General features: G+C 38.2%; 2 protein-coding genes across 5 annotated transcripts in view; one reads left to right on the forward strand and one right to left on the reverse strand.

Annotated features, from left to right (window-relative positions):
* Nucleotides 1-19,669, forward strand: part of LOC138333598 (double-stranded RNA-specific adenosine deaminase-like) — a 32,428-nt gene extending 12,759 nt beyond the window's left edge. For 2 of the 4 annotated variants that reach the window (XM_069282076.1, XM_069282077.1), the window contains 5 exons: nucleotides 12,895-13,050; nucleotides 13,259-13,350; nucleotides 13,937-14,128; nucleotides 14,337-14,604; nucleotides 15,807-19,669. In XM_069282076.1, the coding sequence (XP_069138177.1) occupies nucleotides 12,895-13,050; nucleotides 13,259-13,350; nucleotides 13,937-14,128; nucleotides 14,337-14,604; nucleotides 15,807-16,089 (991 nt within the window). In that variant the 3' untranslated portion in view covers nucleotides 16,090-19,669. Of the gene's footprint in view, nucleotides 1-11,703; nucleotides 11,732-12,894; nucleotides 13,051-13,258; nucleotides 13,351-13,936; nucleotides 14,129-14,336; nucleotides 14,605-15,806 lie in introns of those variants that run through there. The other 2 variants (XR_011210004.1, XM_069282078.1) reach the window with 2 other exon arrangements.
* Nucleotides 5,266-10,945, reverse strand: LOC138333599 (uncharacterized). The gene is made up of 2 exons (XM_069282079.1): nucleotides 10,882-10,945; nucleotides 5,266-10,656 (listed from the first exon to the last, which is right to left on the reverse strand). Exon 2 carries the CDS (start codon nucleotides 8,424-8,426, stop codon nucleotides 6,861-6,863), a length of 1,566 nt encoding a protein of 521 aa, XP_069138180.1. The 5' UTR covers nucleotides 8,427-10,656; nucleotides 10,882-10,945; the 3' UTR covers nucleotides 5,266-6,860.
* Nucleotides 19,670-20,183: the final 514 nt, after the last annotated feature.

Below are 20,183 nucleotides of genomic sequence, written 5' to 3' on the forward strand. Positions count from 1 at the left end.
AGGTCACAGGAGTGTCCTTAATGGCATTCCTTAGAATGAGCCTCCAAGCTAGCAGCACTGGGGCAATAAATCCTAACGGATCGAAGATGCTGTTTATCGTGGACAAAATACCTCTTTTGGTACATGGTTTCTCTCCAATAGAGACACGTTATAGAAAAGTATCAGACTTGAGTTCCCACGACAAACCGAAACTTCTTTGTACATCTGCTGTATTTGAGTCAAAGAAATCCGTCTCACTGAGCTCTTTTGCTAAGTCGTCTCGTGGAAAGCAAGAAAGAACCTCTGCGCTGTTTGAAGATAGCTTGTGTAACCTCAGATTTCCGTTTTCTTTCAACCTTTTCTGGGTCTTCAGCATCAATTCTACTGCCGTTTTCTCATCAGAAAATGATTTTAAACCATCGTCGACGTAAAAATGGTTCCGGACAAAATCGCAAACTTGATCGAATGATTCATCGTTTCCATGGTTACATGCAGATTTCCGCAGCCCCATAGTTGCCACCGCAGGAGATGGTGAGTTACCGAACACATGCACTCGCATTCTATAATCTACCAGATTCTTCGTTGGATCATTCTCTTCAAACCAGAGAAATTTTAGACAGTTTCTGTGCTGTTCATGTACTTGAAAGTTGAAGAACATTTGTTCAATGTCGGCAGTTATGGCAATCTTTTCTGGATTTCAAGAGGACTCCCACCAAATTGTTTGTCACATCTGGACCTGTCATAAGGACATCATTCAATGAGTGTCCGTTAACTTTGGCAGAGCTATCAAAAACCACTCGCACCTTCCCAGGTTTCTGAGGATGGTATACAGGAAAGATGGGGAGGTATCTACACTCCTCTCCCTCTTGGATAGGGGGTGCTATTTCTGCATGTCCCTTTGTGAACATGTCCTCCATGAAACTGCAAAATTTTTCTTGTTTTATGGGATATCTTTCTGGCAAGGTTTCGGTTCTCTGGACTGCCTGCATGCGGTTATTGTCTAGCCTAATACGTCCTTGTCTGAAAGGAAGTGGGGCACTCCATTTTCCTTCTGGTGACATGAAAAATCCATCCTCCATGATATCAATGAATTTTTGGTCTTCTTGTGACAAACCAATGGTCTCATCATCTTTACTGTGACTAAATATATCCTCAGAGATATTCAGTGTTTTGTCTCCTAGGGTATCCTTAATCTTGAAATTGAGGTCATTTGGACATGGTGTGAAACAAGTTTCACGGCCACAGCGAAGAACATTTTTTTTTATTCACTGTAACCATCTCGGGTTGGTGAACTGCTCCGAGACAGGTTTCTCCAATGATAACCCAACCTAATCGAAGTTTCTGAGCGCAGGGTTCATGGTCGTCTCCAATTCTTTGGTCCAGAACATTATGTGCAGCGATTATATCTCTACCAATGAGTAAAGAAATTTCTGCAGTAGTGTCCTCCTCAGGTATCATTCTCTCGAGATCCCTCAAATGTCTGTAATTTCGTGCAACGGTAGGTGTGGGGATATCCTGCCTTACGTTAGGGATGCTGTTACATTCCAGGATTGATTGGAGCTTCAGACTGTGACTGCCATCAATAGACTCAAGAGTGAAGTTCTGTCCAAGCCTACCTATCTTACCGCCTTGTACTGAGCACGACGACATCATGTACTCAACTTCCTTATCATTTTCATTGGAAAAAGTCGAACACCTCAGAGCGGGCAAGGGAGCGATTGCTCTGGTCATCTATTATTGCGTATGCCTTCATACATTTCTGGCCCTTACGAATGTTGACGAGGACTGTTTTGGCACAGGACTTCCCTCCAAACGCACTGCTCTCCCACATATTTGAGTACATTTAGGGTTCACAGGGTTCGAACCCTTGACTGATACACTTTCCTGATTACTGGGTTCCCTGCCATGCTTCAAGTGAGGTTCACGGTGAAAGGCAATGCAGCGAGAGACACTGCCACAGTTCCCACACTTAACATTTTGTGTACAGTCTTTTGCTAGGTGTTTACCGGCGCAGCATTTAAAACAGATTCCATTTTTTAAAGATTTCTCTCTTTTCCTGGATTGACTTTGCTTGAAATGTCTTACAGTCCCTTAGGTAATGTGTTACCTTCTTTCCATGGATGGGACAGGTTTCCTCAATAGGGCTCTGATTTTCCATATCTGTTTTCCTGGTGGAAAGGGTGACCTTAGTGTTGGATGGATGAGTACTGTTACTCGTCCGTTGGTTGTTATTTACAGGTGTAACTGAAGAAGAATCAAATTTGAAGCTGGACTCGTTTATCCTTGTTGCCATACTCCTGACAAAGTCAGTGAACAATGTAAATGGTGGATATAAAATATTATGTTGCTGTTTATATCGTATGGCACGGTCAGTCTATTTTCCTTGTATAAAGGCTGGAAGCTTGCTCACTATGGCATTGACACCTGCTGATGAGTCCAAGTATGCTAGGGATGTGGTGTATCTATCGTGTTGTTTTAGACACTCTAACTCAGTAAGGAGATCCGACAGTTCATATATCTTAACGGAATCCTTGGAGGTCAACTAAGGAAACTGTTCAAGTTTTTGTTGATAGGCCTGAACTACTAACTCTGGGGCTCCATATCGCTGATCGAGTCTGTCCCATATCTTGCTTACAGCTTTTGTCTCATTAGAACAATTAGCGGCCCTAAGACTATTTGCTTGTATTGATAAGTCAGGCCCGAGCCACCGACAAAGCAAATCCAACTCCTCAGTAGGGTTGAGCTCCAGCTCTTTACCAATATTCTTGAAACTTGATTTCCACACAAAATACCTCTCTGGCTTGTCATTGAATTGTGAGAGCCGAGACAATATTAGGTCCTTTTTTATGATATATTTAGTAAGTTCTGTCACTCCAGGTGACTGCGTAGGTGTCTGAGGAATCACAGGGGGTTGATATAATTCCTGGTTATGTCTAGGGGTAAATGGATGTGAGTTTGGGTCCAATCTTGTTTTACTGTTGAGATCACTAACACTTGGAACAGTGAAATTGTTTTTGTTTACCTTAGGGGTCATTTTAAGGCTGAAGGTATTAGGAGAAGGGGGTTTCTCCTCAGAGTGTGGATCCATATTAACTGTAGACTGCCCTGCCACATAATCTTCAGTAAGCTGCTCTGTAACAGCATTCAAGTCCTCATTGACAGACGAGTCCTCGGAGGAGAGCATTTCCTCCTGCATCACTTCAAGTTCAGCTTCAGCTTCCTTTATCTCCTTCTGTGTGTCCAATAAGCAAATTGTAGTCTCACTCTAGCTACTTCCATCTTTGCCCTTTGTCTCATTAGATATTAACTTGTTGAACTTACTTTTGAACCTGTGACTGAACTCCTTTTCGAATGGCGAGATCTAGATGTAGACTTTGTAGACTTTGATGTAGTGGATTTGGCTTTTGCACCTGTTCTTAAATTTCCTTCATTTCCCGTCTTATGATCAACATCTGCTGAGATTTGTTTTTTCTAAAGTTGAACCACCAACATTCTGTTCTAATTCTTGTATGATTAAGTCTATTCTTCCCAACACACTTCTCTCCATTAACTCTAATGAGGTTAACTCTTTGAAGCTTTCCATTGTAAGTGTATTTTCCAAATATTGCATAAATGTCTGCACCTTTTGTGTATAACATTCTCTGACCTTGATAATTTCATGTCTCAAATGTCCTATATCTTGACTCTGTCCTTTTCTGTATGTATTTCTATAATGATCCTATCAATGTCCTTGCGTAATACTGATAATATACTACTGGATGTTTCCACTATGTGATGATAGTGCTGTAATGCCTTTTCTGAGAGTTTCCGGATGCGGGGACTTTCTACACCCTGTCTATCCTCGCTGTTCGCGGCCATGCTAGCAGACTTTCTACTGTACTCTCCAAGACCTTAGTTTTTCTTCCAAAAATCGTTTTATTTCCTCATACAAAGTACAGAACTACCATGGGAAGGTAGAAAGCTGAAAGTACGACAAATACCTATAAGTTTAACTCTCAAACTAGTTATTGCTGTAGGTATAATAAACTGAAATGCACACGAATTTACGATATGTAAATAACCACGTTATCATAATCAAAATCTATTTTACGATATCTGACTATTAAACTGATGCAACATCTTATACAACCCTAACAAAAATGATCAATTATACATATATTATCAACATAAAACATCAAATGGAGGGGAATAAACTTACTTTGTGGGGGCCTAAAGTTATCCTTGATTGCAAACATGCGAACATGCGCCATATTGTTTTCCTTATACTGCCCAGAGCATTCTGGGAAACCCGAAAATGAAAGTAGATCATAAGATCATAAATCTAGGGGAGAATCTAACTCCTATACACTACATTGAAAAATACTCAAGTCCGTACGTAGTACATATCTATCAAATAAAACAGTTGACTGAAACAGGACATTCCCCGCCTGAGTTATTATAAACTCACTACATTATTTCACAACTATATACAAAATTGTCTATCATGTCCGGTAAGAATAAAACATGGGAGTGAAATATGTACCATGACTCCTTAACTCAAAATATGAAATAACACTGTATATGTAGCACTGTTCGTTCCTACACAGAAAGTCATTTAGAACACAAATGCACCAATTGAGAAATTGGTCGGGTATATGTCACTTTGGAACCGTCTCGCATTATTCGAACTGTAACCTTCCGCACCAGTCCATCAGCACTGGGAAAAACTCTGTCGATGACAGCAATTGGCCATTGATAACGAGGGACACTAGCATTCATCAAGAGAACGATATCTCCTACTTCCAAATTTGGGCGTTCCTGCTGCCACTTCATTCTCGTCTGAAGGTTTTGTAGGTAATGAGTTCTCCATCTCTTACAGAACTGATCAGCAAGAACTTGTGCATGCCGCCATTGGGATTTGTACATCTCCTTTATATTCAGTTCTTCGTATGGTTCCACCTCTGTATTCACCTTTTGGGTAATGAGAGTGCTTGGAGTCAAAATTGTTGGATTATCTGGATCACAGGAAACGGAAGTAAGGGGCCTTCCATTAACTATGGCACAGACCTCTGCCATAAGAGTGCAAAGGACCTCGTGAGTGAGTTGCTTCCCTTGAACTTCACAAAGCATGGAAACTAGAATCCTTCTTACTAAACCTATCATACGCTCCCATGCACCACCCATAATGGAGACATGGGATGGGTTAAACTTCCAAACAGCCTTGTTTTTCAGCAGAAATCCATCAATGTCCTGGTCCTTTATGTTTATGACGTTCAAGCATAGTTCACCTGCCGCTCCAACAAAATTGTACCGCGGTCTGATCTAAACTCTTTCACTGGACCTCTGAGGGAAATAAATCTACGCAGGGAATTTATTTATAAAGGACGATGAGCTGAGTTCTTCCACAACTTCGACATGAATTCCTCGTGTGACAAGGCAAGAAAACATTATGGCCCACCGTTTAGAATTAGCGGCTCCTCCACGGGTGTGACGAGTCGTCACCAACCAGGGACCAAACGTATCGATTCCAACATATGTGAATGGTGGACTTGGAGTGAGTCTATCTAGTGGAAGATCTGACATCTTCTGGTGTTCAACGGTTCCTTTGAGTTTCTTTCATTTCACACATGCATGAAGGATAGAGATGATTAATCGCTTTCCGCCTGTCACCCAGTAACCTGCAGAGCGGACCACGCCCTCTATTTTGCCACATGTTGTCTTCCGTGAATCGCAATAGGTGTTTTCTCTCCAGTTTCAAGCGTTGATTTTTTTAGACGTCCTCCAAGCCGAATCCAAGCCATCAGAGTCTAATACAGGGGACAAGGTCACTAAACTGCTATTTCTAGGAAGAGGGCAGTTTCCTTGTAGACAATGGAGTTCATTGGCATACACTTCCCTCTGGACCTCCTTCAATACTAGGAGTTCTGCCTCCTGATAGTAGTCTACTGCATTACGTTCATCTGAACTGTTCCCTTGAAGTGACGCTGCCTTTTGCTTCAATCTTGATATAGCCAAAATCAACCGTCTCCAGGACGAAAACCTTTCAAACCGGTGGTTACCGAGTCCCTTCTTAGGCACTGCTGTCTTTAGGACATTCACTTGAGAATGAACTTCTTTATCTTGATCGGGGTCAACAATCTCATATGTCTTCTTTTTAGTCTTCTCGTCAAGAAATTCAACTGGGCCCTGAAGCCATGAACCGTAACCTTTGTGAAGATCCCATGCCTTTTCTGGCCTTGTAGCCTGATCTGCAGGATTTCTATTGGTAGGCACATAATTCCACTGGGGACATGCTGACGCTCTTAGGATCCTAGCAACTCGGTTTCCAACGTACACATGGAACCGACGAGTTTTATTATTGACATATCCCAAGACAACTTGACTGTCAGTATAGAAACATGTTGCATCAATCGTCACTGTCAAATACCTTGTTATGAATTGTGAAAGTTCCACAGAAAGCACTGCTGCACACAACTCGAGCCGGGGAATGGTGTGCCCGTGTTTCGGTGCGACCTTAGATTTTCCCAACACGAAACCGAGGTTATAGTTTCCATGTATATCGTAGACCTTCAGATAGCCTACAGCACCGATCGCCTTCTTGGACGCTTCTGAGAACATATGCAGCTTGCGGCGTACACTTCTTCTAGAGATATGTCTGTAAAAGTTCTTGGAATCCTCTAATATTCAAGGTCTTTGAGAGAGCCTTTCCATTCGTTCCAATCATTTTGAATATCCTCAGGTAGTTCCTCATCCCAGGTCACAGGAGTGTCCTTAATGGCATTCCTTAGAATGAGCCTCCAAGCTAGCAGCACTGGGGCAATAAATCCTAACGGATCGAAGATGCTGTTTATCGTGGACAAAATACCTCTTTTGGTACATGGTTTCTCTCCAATAGAGACACGTTATAGAAAAGTATCAGACTTGAGTTCCCACGACAAACCGAAACTTCTTTGTACATCTGCTGTATTTGAGTCAAAGAAATCCGTCTCACTGAGCTCTTTTGCTAAGTCGTCTCGTGGAAAGCAAGAAAGAACCTCTGCGCTGTTTGAAGATAGCTTGTGTAACCTCAGATTTCCGTTTTCTTTCAACCTTTTCTGGGTCTTCAGCATCAATTCTACTGCCGTTTTCTCATCAGAAAATGATTTTAAACCATCGTCGACGTAAAAATGGTTCCGGACAAAATCGCAAACTTGATCGAATGATTCATCGTTTCCATGGTTACATGCAGATTTCCGCAGCCCCATAGTTGCCACCGCAGGAGATGGTGAGTTACCGAACACATGCACTCGCATTCTATAATCTACCAGATTCTTCGTTGGATCATTCTCTTCAAACCAGAGAAATTTTAGACAGTTTCTGTGCTGTTCATGTACTTGAAAGTTGAAGAACATTTGTTCAATGTCGGCAGTTATGGCAATCTTTTCTTTTCTGAATTTCAAGAGGACTCCCACCAAATTGTTTGTCACATCTGGACCTGTCATAAGGACATCATTCAATGAGTGTCCGTTAACTTTGGCAGAGCTATCAAAAACCACTCGCACCTTCCCAGGTTTCTGAGGATGGTATACAGGAAAGATGGGGAGGTATCTACACTCCTCTCCCTCTTGGATAGGGGGTGCTATTTCTGCATGTCCCTTTGTGAACATGTCCTCCATGAAACTGCAAAATTTTTCTTGTTTTATGGGATATCTTTCTGGCAAGGTTTCGGTTCTCTGGACTGCCTGCATGCGGTTATTGTCTAGCCTAATACGTCCTTGTCTGAAAGGAAGTGGGGCACTCCATTTTCCTTCTGGTGACATGAAAAATCCATCCTCCATGATATCAATGAATTTTTGGTCTTCTTGTGACAAACCAATGGTCTCATCATCTTTACTGTGACTAAATATATCCTCAGAGATATTCAGTGTTTTGTCTCCTAGGGTATCCTTAATCTTGAAATTGAGGTCATTTGGACATGGTGTGAAACAAGTTTCACGGCCACAGCGAAGAACATTTTTTTTATTCACTGTAACCATCTCGGGTTGGTGAACTGCTCCGAGACAGGTTTCTCCAATGATAACCCAACCTAATCGAAGTTTCTGAGCGCAGGGTTCATGGTCGTCTCCAATTCTTTGGTCCAGAACATTATGTGCAGCGATTATATCTCTACCAATGAGTAAAGAAATTTCTGCAGTAGTGTCCTCCTCAGGTATCATTCTCTCGAGATCCCTCAAATGTCTGTAATTTCGTGCAACGGTAGGTGTGGGGATATCCTGCCTTACGTTAGGGATGCTGTTACATTCCAGGATTGATTGGAGCTTCAGACTGTGACTGCCATCAATAGACTCAAGAGTGAAGTTCTGTCTAAGCCTACCTATCTTACCGCCTTGTACTGAGCACGACGACATCATGTACTCAACTTCCTTATCATTTTCATTGGAAAAAGTCGAACACCTCAGAGCGGGCAAGGGAGCGATTGCTCTGGTCATCTATTATTGCGTATGCCTTCATACATTTCTGGCCCTTACGAATGTTGACGAGGACTGTTTTGGCACAGGACTTCCCTCCAAACGCACTGCTCTCCCACATATTTGAGTACATTTAGGGTTCACAGGGTTCGAACCCTTGACTGATACACTTTCCTGATTACTGGGTTCCCTGCCATGCTTCAAGTGAGGTTCACGGTGAAAGGCAATGCAGCGAGAGACACTGCCACAGTTCCCACACTTAACATTTTGTGTACAGTCTTTTGCTAGGTGTTTACCGGCGCAGCATTTAAAACAGATTCCATTTTTTAAAGATTTCTCTCTTTTCCTGGATTGACTTTGCTTGAAATGTCTTACAGTCCCTTAGGTAATGTGTTACCTTCTTTCCATGGATGGGACAGGTTTCCTCAATAGGGCTCTGATTTTCCATATCTGTTTTCCTGGTGGAAAGGGTGACCTTAGTGTTGGATGGATGAGTACTGTTACTCGTCCGTTGGTTGTTATTTACAGGTGTAACTGAAGAAGAATCAAATTTGAAGCTGGACTCGTTTATCCTTGTTGCCATACTCCTGACAAAGTCAGTGAACAATGTAAATGGTGGATATAAAATATTATGTTGCTGTTTATATCGTATGGCACGGTCAGTCTATTTTCCTTGTATAAAGGCTGGAAGCTTGCTCACTATGGCATTGACACCTGCTGATGAGTCCAAGTATGCTAGGGATGTGGTGTATCTATCGTGTTGTTTTTGACACTCTAACTCAGTAAGGAGATCCGACAGTTCATATATCTTAACGGAATCCTTGGAGGTCAACTAAGGAAACTGTTCAAGTTTTTGTTGATAGGCCTGAACTACTAACTCTGGGGCTCCATATCGCTGATCGAGTCTGTCCCATATCTTGCTTACAGCTTTTGTCTCATTAGAACAATTAGCGGCCCTAAGACTATTTGCTTGTATTGATAAGTCAGGCCCGAGCCACCGACAAAGCAAATCCAACTCCTCAGTAGGGTTGAGCTCCAGCTCTTTACCAATATTCTTGAAACTTGATTTCCACACAAAATACCTCTCTGGCTTGTCATTGAATTGTGAGAGCCGAGACAATATTAGGTCCTTTTTTATGATATATTTAGTAAGTTCTGTCACTCCAGGTGACTGCGTAGGTGTCTGAGGAATCACAGGGGGTTGATATAATTCCTGGTTATGTCTAGGGGTAAATGGATGTGAGTTTAGGTCCAATCTTGTTTTACTGTTGAGATCACTAACACTTGGAACAGTGAAATTGTTTTTGTTTACCTTAGGGGTCATTTTAAGGCTGAAGGTATTAGGAGAAGGGGGTTTCTCCTCAGAGTGTGGATCCATATTAACTGTAGACTGCCCTGCCACATAATCTTCAGTAAGCTGCTCTGTAACAGCATTCAAGTCCTCATTGACAGACGAGTCCTCGGAGGAGAGCATTTCCTCCTGCATCACTTCAAGTTCAGCTTCAGCTTCCTTTATCTCCTTCTGTGTGTCCAATAAGCAAATTGTAGTCTCACTCTAGCTACTTCCATCTTTGCCCTTTGTCTCATTAGATATTAACTTGTTGAACTTACTTTTGAACCTGTGACTGAACTCCTTTTCGAATGGCGAGATCTAGATGTAGACTTTGTAGACTTTGATGTAGTGGATTTGGCTTTTGCACCTGTTCTTAAATTTCCTTCATTTCCCGTCTTATGATCAACATCTGCTGAGATTTGTTTTTCTAAAGTTGAACCACCAACATTCTGTTCTAATTCTTGTATGATTAAGTCTATTCTTCCCAACACACTTCTCTCCATTAACTCTAATGAGGTTAACTCTTTGAAGCTTTCCATTGTAAGTGTATTTTCCAAATATTGCATAAATGTCTGCACCTTTTGTGTATAACATTCTCTGACCTTGATAATTTCATGTCTCAAATGTCCTATATCTTGACCTCTGTCCTTTTCTGTATGTATTTCTATAATGATCCTATCAATGTCCTTGCGTAATACTGATAATATACTACTGGATTTTTCCACTATGTGATGATAGTGCTGTAATGCCTTTTCTGAGAGTTTCCGGATGCGGGGACTTTCTACACCCTGTCTATCCTCGCTGTTCGCGGCCATGCTAGCAGACTTTCTACTGTACTCTCCAAGACCTTAGTTTTTCTTCCAAAAATCGTTTTATTTCCTCATACAAAGTACAGAACTACCATGGGAAGGTAGAAAGCTGAAAGTACGACAAATACCTATAAGTTTAACTCTCAAACTAGTTATTGCTGTAGGTATGATAAACTGAAATGCAAACGAATTTACGATATGTAAATAACCACGTTATCATAATCAAAATCTATTTTACGATATCTGATGCAACATCTTATACAACCCTAACAAAAATGATCAATTATACATATATTATCAACATAAAACATCAAATGGAGGGGAATAAACTTACTTTGTGGGGGCCTAAAGTTATCCTTGATTGCAAACATGCGAACATGCGCCATATTGTTTTCCTTATACTGCCCAGAGCATTCTGGGAAACCCGAAAATGAAAGTAGATCATAAGATCTAGGGGAGATAACTCTTATACACTACATTGGAAAATACGCAAGTCGGTACGTAGTACCTATCTATCAAATAAAACAGTTGACTGAAACAGGACAACAGCTTTGCTAGCGTCACGTTATATAATCTGCTTCTGCTTGAAAAAATAAATATAGATATATAAATAAAAAAAAATATCAATAGAAGCGGTATGATGAAGAAGAAGGCCAGTTAGAAAGAAAAGGAAGATAGATTTTTAATTTATAAATATATATAAATGCAAAGACTTTGTTCATTATTTACTATTGGCATGTATTATTACACGGAACAAGCACACCCCACCCGGTCATATTATAATGACAAAGAGCGAATTATTCGTCCCACTCCCTTTATGCTGAGCGCTATGCAGAAGCAGAAGCTACCACTTTTAAATACCATGGTGTGTCTCGGCCAGGGGACAGAACTCATGATCAGAGCACTCCTCACAGGGGCGGGCGAATGCTCAGCCAAAGACGAAATGTGAGGCGATATCAATAGAAGCGGTATGATGAAGAAGAAGGCCAGTTAGAAAGAAGAGGAAGATAGATTTTTAATTTGGTCTTAAATGATCTTGCAACGACCTATATCCGTTATGTATGATTTTTTTCCAGATTTTTGTTCAATGACGAAATAGACATTACACTCCATCTTACATTTCATATCAATATTGCTTGTCATTTTCTGTCAACAGCAAGGATAACCTATTCACGCACCATGTGGTGAGTGTGTGTGCATTTCATAAAGGCGATGTGTTGTTTGTAACTTTGCTTGTTTTGGGAGGTTACGGAATGTTTGTGCTGCGTTCTTCTGTCATTATCAAACCATCTGTTAACAGCTTGTGATGTTTTATTAACAGATTTATTTATTCAACTTCTTACTAAAAGTTGTATTTCTTGTAATTTTTACCATCACAAACTTGCATTAAACACACAATGTCTGAATATAAATGCTTAAATATGATGGTTAAGATCTATGAAAACACCAATATACTATTGACATAGCGGTAAATGTCGCATGAAATATTAACACGTTTTGAAAGAACCGCCACAGTCAACGCTATAGGTTTCAAACTTTCGTGTAATATCGGAAAACCGAGTAGCATCACGTGACCGACATCGACGATATCCGTATAGATCAGAACTCCCGAACAATATCACATGGTCAATACCGGCAATACCCGTAGAGATTGGAATAGATCGGAACAGTTCGGATACTTCCGAGCTATCTTAAACGTGTACACGTTAAAAGGCAATGTTTTTATTCAATTATTTAATAACTTTGCGAATACGAGCTTTACAAAAATATCGAAAGTTTAAAACTTTGAGAGGCGGAGATAAAAATATAGAGTACCAAAATTACAACAAGTTACAGACCATTAAACTTTAATAAGACGATAATATAACCTGCATATTTGTTTCCATCGCACTCATCTTTGGTAACATTTTTTCCCTCATGTTGCATAATACCTTTTAATATATCATACTTGATAGAAAAGATCATACACTAAATGTGAGCGCGATTTATTAAGACTACCCGATGGGCGAAGAACGTTGTCCTGATAGACAAGTGGTCTTTATACACTGTCAGGTTTATTTGTGTTGATTTTTTTATTATTTCTGACCACAATCGTTATACAAAGGTTGTCGCTAAGCAATATGTACTGATTATGATAAATATAATTTACCTGAAGCATCGTTCATAAATAAGGTCTTGCTATATAATTATTTTAAAAGTGAAATACACATTGTGCTTCAGAGAAAATGGTTGTACCATCATTGAGTTTTTCGTCAATTTTACATGTAGTACCTATTAGACACATGATAATAATGGGCCATATACTTAATTATACATTCTAATTTTGTAACATTGATATTTATTTTAGATTTCTTTATCATCATATAAGGAAGCTCTGTCAAGGCCAAAGATCAAACGTCCTACAACGGAATCAGAATGGGAAGTTTCAATTGGTATCTGGAATCAAGTTTCATCTCTATATATCGACCGTCCCGTGTGGAGATGGGGCAAAATTTTCACGAGGGTAACAAAGCATTATTTTGTTATGAATATTTATGGTACATCACGTCGTTTTCTCAAGACATTGAGATACAATTTTATGATTTGAATTAAAAATATGACGTTGCGATAAAAAAATCATTCTGCTGAAATTGGCACTTGTTATGCATATAAACTCAAAATAATCTTAATTTTACTAAGTTAAACAATACTTCGTATGTATTTCTAATCAGTTGCAGTGTATTGATGGGTGACAATGATGGTCATATGCCAGTATTTAAAAATAAGAATCAAGGACGGCTAAAGATGAAAACGCATATACATGGTAATAGTTCTAAACGATATTTCCCCTATTTGCAATACTATGGAAGTTAAAAAAATCCTGACCTTGAATACACCGAATGATTCCAATGCTGGCCGGTACCCTCATCATGTGGATCCGGCCAGCATTAGCTTTGTTGTCATGTAGAAATCATTTCGATACGATCTTATTTAGAAAGATCAAATTGATATTTCAAACACTTTGTTCGCATTTTCACTTAGTTTACAAACAAAACTATTTTTTACTAAGACCTTTCCTTTGTTGTTTTTTTGTTTGTTTGGTTTTTTTGTTTTTGTTTTTTTTTTTTTTGTTTTTTTTTGGGGGGGGGGGGAGGGGTGGTAGGGGAGGGGGGAGTGATGGAAAGCCAACGGGTTCCATAATTTCTTATCAAAGTTATAGTCCTTTGTTTAGCAGACCCTCTCTAATTTTTAAGCCGATTCCAAACATCAAGTGTTTATACTTAATACCCCATTACTTCCCTGTTTTCTACATGTACATGTAACGCATCCATCCTGTATCAGATCATCGATCGGTAAATGCATAAATATCAAGAAATACATGTACACTTACACTGTGTCTTGTTTTACAGCTACAGGACAATGTCCAACCGTAGATAGAAAATGTCGCAATACATACCAGAGCAAGAAAGAAATAAGGTGTGGAAATCAACTACGTGTCATGTCCTGTAGTGACAAAATCTGTAAATGGAATCTACTGGGAGTACAAGGAGCACTACTGGCCAATCTGATGGAACCGGTGTACCTCACCTCCATCACGTTAGGTAGCAAAGGGTTTTTCTTTTTCATTTTTTTTTTTTTAATTTTTTAAACTTTAACTGCATTAATTGTTTAAGGTTTTACTTTAAATCCTACTTTTGATATTGAGTAATTTTAAGTCTATAATGGTACACCAGAAATCACTTATACTATGTTATTTTATATAAACAATATGTTTGATACACGAAGTTTTTCATTTATCTATTTTCAAAGGGTTTCGTTACAAGCATGGTCACATAGCCCGTGCAATGTGCTGCCGATTGGTAAAGACTCAGACTATAGAGAATTTGCCATCTGGTTACAAGGTAAACCATCCGTTGCTTGGAGGTGTATCGCATAAGAAGACTCCACAGTGTAGAGATGGGAAGTCGACGCCTTACTGTATAAACTGGAACAGAGCAGACGATTGCCACGAAACGACGGACGGATCGACAGGCCTTCTACATAACAGGGAGCTGACCAGTTCAACAGGACTGACCGAGTAAGATATAAATATATGCTAATCATTATATTATACAAGAGCTGTTGGAGAACAGCAAAGCTCGCCTATTCAGAAGAAGTTGATGTTCAAGTATTTACTATTTAAACATGGAAATATGACAAATTAACCGACTCAAAAACTCCCTAAAGGGCCCCACATTGGTTGTATTATCACGTTCAGCATCCATACACATTAGGAAAATAAAATCATAAACATTTATGATGACTTAAGCTTAAACAATAGACAAAATAGAAACTTGCTCAAAAACTTTAACATGGAAATATGACAAATTAACAGACTCAATAAACCCTCTAAAGGGCCCCAAATTGGTTGTATTATCACGTTCAGCATCCATACACATTAGGAAAATAAAATCATAAACATTTATGATGACTTAAGCTTAAACAATTGACAAAATAGAAACTTGCTCAAAAACTTTAACATGGAAATATGACAAATTAACAGACTCAAAAAACCCCTAAAGGGCCCCAAATTGGTTGTGTTATCACGTTCAGCATCCATACACATTAGGAAAATAAAATCATAAACATTTATGATGACTTAAGCTTAAACAATTGACAAAATAGAAACTTGCTCAAAAAAAAACAAATTAACAGACTCAAAAAACCTTTGTGTTATCACGTTCAGCATCATACACATTAGGAAAAAAAACAAAACAATTGACGAACAGAAGTCAAAAACTTTAACGTGAAATGGGACGCCAACGCTGACGCCGACGCCGACGACGGGGTGACAACATTAGCTCCCCCTATTCTTCGAATAGGCGAGCTAAAAATGTATACATTCCTAAATTCCAAAATTGACTTAAAGTGAACAGTCGGGCAAGGATGGCTTAAGTCGGTAAAAATGGTGTGAATGTATCCAGTATAATTTCTTCTGAAATGGAAAAATAAAAATCTCTCGTCAAAATCTGTCTGCGTACGAAGAAATTAATTTAAAGTATGGGAATTCTAAAACGTCCTCCCGGCACACTATGTCCGTGGTTACATTTCCACACAGCCTCGCTTTCAATGCTTTCAACTTTACTTAAACTTCAGAACTGGGAAACTAAGCAGAACTTGACAGTCGTATTAATATGTGAGAACTTTTGGAAGGCCAATGAACGCATTTAGACTGGTTTTCTTTGCCCGACTATTCACTTTAAATGCTTTGTCACATTCTAATTAATATTAATATTTCAGGAGAAAGTCAAGACTTTGTAAACAAGAGTTACTGAAGTTCTACTGTGCAATCTGTTCGGATGTAGGAACCCCAAGTCTTGTTAAGGGCACATATTGGTCGACAAAAAAGGCCTCCACTCAATATCAGAGCTGCAGGAAAATTCTATATACAGCCCTACATAACCAGGGATACGGAACATGGGTAGGCGTTCCGGTAGAATGTCAGGAATTTTCAACGCAATTCTCGCCTTCTTTCTACTGTATCCACGCGTCTAGCATGTTTGATAGATCAAATTACTATTAAAGTAGGCGAAATGTTTACGATATGATGTTGGTGACAGTTTCAGCACCAGAACATAAATGATGATCTGATTTGGTGGTTCTGTTAATGGTTCAAACAGTGTCGGAAAATGCAACTTCATTTTTTGTTTTATTACATGAACGTTCGAAACATGTATCAAGTTATCTTTACATAACATATGTGCAATGCTTAAAGATGTATTCTGATTGAATCAGCAATCAGGCCGTATATTATGAATGCAGCATGATAGGTCAAATAAAGTTTACACATCGAGTGGTTGTTGGATATGGAATTTATTCCACACGAGTGAGTTATTTTTGTGGAATAAAATTGTGAAATAAACATCAACCATGATTTGTGTGATCTGTTTCAAACCGTTCACACGGGGTTAATGAGTATATGCCTACATAAGGAAATAAGGTGAAGTGATATTTTCATCAGCAAAAGGCATTTACTAATATTCAAAAGTCAACCGTTAATCTAATTTCTTTTTAAACGGTAGTAAAAATATGATAAATGTTACTTATTTAATGTCTTTCTGAATTTATATATCATCGTTGCTTGAACAAACATATCACTTGTTGCCGAACTATATACAAGCGTATATGACACTGTGACTTTAACCAGACTGTTGTGATAAAGTCCTATCAAGGTTTGTTTAATATACCAAACGTATCTGTTTGATCCTGATGATAAGTATTTTGGTCGATTTCATAATACTGATGGAAAAAATTGTCTGATTTTGACACCATGACACGTCCGCTTTTGATAGCAGTGCATTGAATCCACATCCGATGGTCGGCAATTCTCTGTTTTGATTGGTCAAAAATATGGAAAAGACCAGAAAAGAGTTTCACTTTGACGCATGTTGACACTGCATTTTGTCACGGCCTAGATTAATGAGAAAACGGCAAAACTTACAGTCTCCTCACGAAAACAACTTGTCAATTAAAAGCTTGAGTGTTTATAGGATATCCTTAGACTTGAATTACACTCGGCCATTTTAGTTGAAAATAAACAAACCCATGTTTCTCAAAAGAAAATGAAAAAAATGTATTTTTTTCTCTGATATAATATGCTGGATTATTTCCATCGTAAAATCTAGTGTTTTTAATAGCATGCAATATGTAGCTGAATCTGCGCGAAAGTAACAACATACAACCCTGGTATCGATGTCGCCTTGCCAAATATTACCCCATTTAACAAAAAAACAATGGTTCGGTCACAGGCGCCAAAAACAGAGAAGTGGATAAAATGCACAATCAGGCCGTGGCTTAAATCTGGGACATCCGGAAAGGCTGGATGATATATACATATCAAAATAAAATGAAACTCATCTATCTTATGGCTGTGTCTACCTGTTTATATATCTAATGAAACTTAAACTTACGTAACATTTGTTTGTGGTTACTTTCAATGGGGTTACACAAATAAGAATGTATACAATGACTATTTATCAGGTTTTGGTATAGTAATTGTGAAGAGGACGCAGTAACTATTGATAATAACTTATTATCTCTGATCTACCTTAAACACAACATGAAATGGTTATAAAATAGTTTTTCTTCTTTAATTTCTTTGTTAAACACACATCATGTTGTATGACATGTTCATTATCGTATGTTTGTAAATCCTTTAAGTCTTGTATCTTATTGCAAAACAAACCAATAGAATGGGTTACATGTACAACTCACTCGTCTTGGAAAAACTGTATTGATCGAAATCATACGTGCATGACAACATTTGGCACAGTGTTATACAATGCTCATTGATAATTTGATGTGAATAATATCCAAAATCGAATCCATTTTTTCTAAGCAATATTCCTCGAAATGAATTTTAAAGAAACCAGATCTTATGATGTCAGTAATCTCACAAATTCTTCAATTATAGGAGAAAGTGTACTGCGAAGTTTTACCCCCGCGAAGCATAACGCTGTGTCAATTACCTGGTCCCTGAAAATACCAGATGCACCTTATCTATTCAAAATCAGATTTTACAAGCACCACAACATCGTACATTAATTCAAATTTATTTTAGTTGCAAGCAATCAGAACAGCAAACATCACTCGCTTCTTTTAATCGGTGTTTTTGTAAACTGTCAGAGAATGCACGTGATTTCTGTCAGTTGTGTCGTGACGATGTTTAGATAAACTTTTATTTATCCGAGTATTGTTCATGATTGTATTGATTTGCATGTATTTGTTTTTTGTCTTAAAGGGACATGAACCTAAATAAACCTTGTAAATTTGAGTAAAATACTTTTTTTTAAAGACGTGTCAGATACCTTACTAAGTAATATATATCAGTTATTGTGCAAATGTGTCAAATTAAATAATTATAATGGAAATTCCATCTTTCTGTATTTTGAACCGGCCCGGTCGAATTTTGTTACGATAGTATAGTAGTCTTGAACTTTAGTGACCTCCCACAATGCAGTGCACAAATGTAAACAAAATGGTGGGTCAAAAACGTGGGTGAAGCGAACACAAACGGATTCCGATAGAAAACAGAGTACGTCAAGAGTCAGTTACGCGCGCGATTTGGAAAGTAAGTAAATATAAATGGATCGCTGAAATGCAAGAGACGGGAGCAACTCCTCACTTTATACATGTACTTGCGTGATGTAATATGTGCAATAAGTCAGGAACTCGCTTCGCGGTGCCCTGTCGAATGAAAAGTCTCGTTTGACTTTTGGCTTATAATTCTTACGCTAAATACAAATTGTTTTATAACAAATATGGCTTAAACTTGTCAACCATCGTAAATTAAAAAATAATCTTAAAATGTGGAAAACAAATATTCCTTGTCATGTCAACAAGTTTGTTGTTCACTATAACCTCGCTTTTGGCCAGCTTTCGTTTGTGTTTCAAAAATAGAATATGACGGTCTATTCTTATCATTTTTTAGGTAGGTATTCCCCACGTTTTCATCGTTTTAGATAGCCAATCATTGTAATAAAATATTCAATAAACATCTGAAAACCATATCTAAGCATACAGAACAACTTATTTAACGTTCATGTCCCTTTAATAATCTTTCATTTACTAGTAATCACAGGCAATTTTGTATTATTATTTACCAAATACTTATCACATGATGTTGCTTAATTGTAGTTATAATTCAATATACTATACTAGCATATACTTAAGTAAATATATCATTTATTTTTTTATTTTTCGGCAGATATATTTCGGCTCAAGTCATTTAATTAAACAATTACTTTTGCATAAATTTTGTACATTTTCTGATAATTGTGATAATCTTCTATGATATAACTTACATGAAATACTTTGTACTTCTTATGTTCTTTTAACTATCTATATGTTTTGCCAACAGGAATTGCATGCAGTAGATTAGCTGTTGAATAAGGAAGCTTATCAGTGCTACATTTATATATTACTGAAAACTTACACTATATGAAATACTAGAGTATTTTGATTCAAAAATATAAATACATTAAGTTATATCTTTAACTTACCATATTTCATTGTCAATCTAATTGATTTCATTGTTAGTATCATTTCGACGTTTATGCTGTCTGTTTATCTATTAATGGAAATAATTCAATAAAATTGATTGAAAACAACTTTATATTCGTTGACGTTTTTTTCTCTCTCATATCGTGCGGAATGTTGACCTTATTAATTGTACCTATCAGGTGTAAGCTAGGATGAGAGTACAGTTGATATTAGTAGAAAGATATCGGCAGTAGATAAATGTACCCTATCGATACGCTGGCCTCTGGTTGTCCTTTTAAACACCATACCATCCCCATTATCTATTTGTGATATAAACATGGGTGATTGATATCACCGATAAATATGTAGCACCGTAATGAATCCTATGATATACCATACTTAATTATTTCAATTCATGCATATTACAACTATGTAATTTCTCCTCAGTTTGCTGTTTCGTTCTCTCATCTGATACTCTCAACACTATAGGCTTGATCATCGCCATATATTTACATTCACATGTCATCGATAAATATAGAGCACCAGAGTGAACTGTAGAATATACAGTACCTAGATATATTCCATGATATCAAATAATAGTTCTGTAGGGTTTATTGTGTCACTGGCTTGATTATC

The sequence above is a fragment of the Argopecten irradians genome, chromosome 10 (genome assembly GCF_041381155.1).
Source record: "Argopecten irradians isolate NY chromosome 10, Ai_NY, whole genome shotgun sequence".
Lineage (NCBI taxonomy): Eukaryota > Metazoa > Mollusca > Bivalvia > Pectinida > Pectinidae > Argopecten > Argopecten irradians.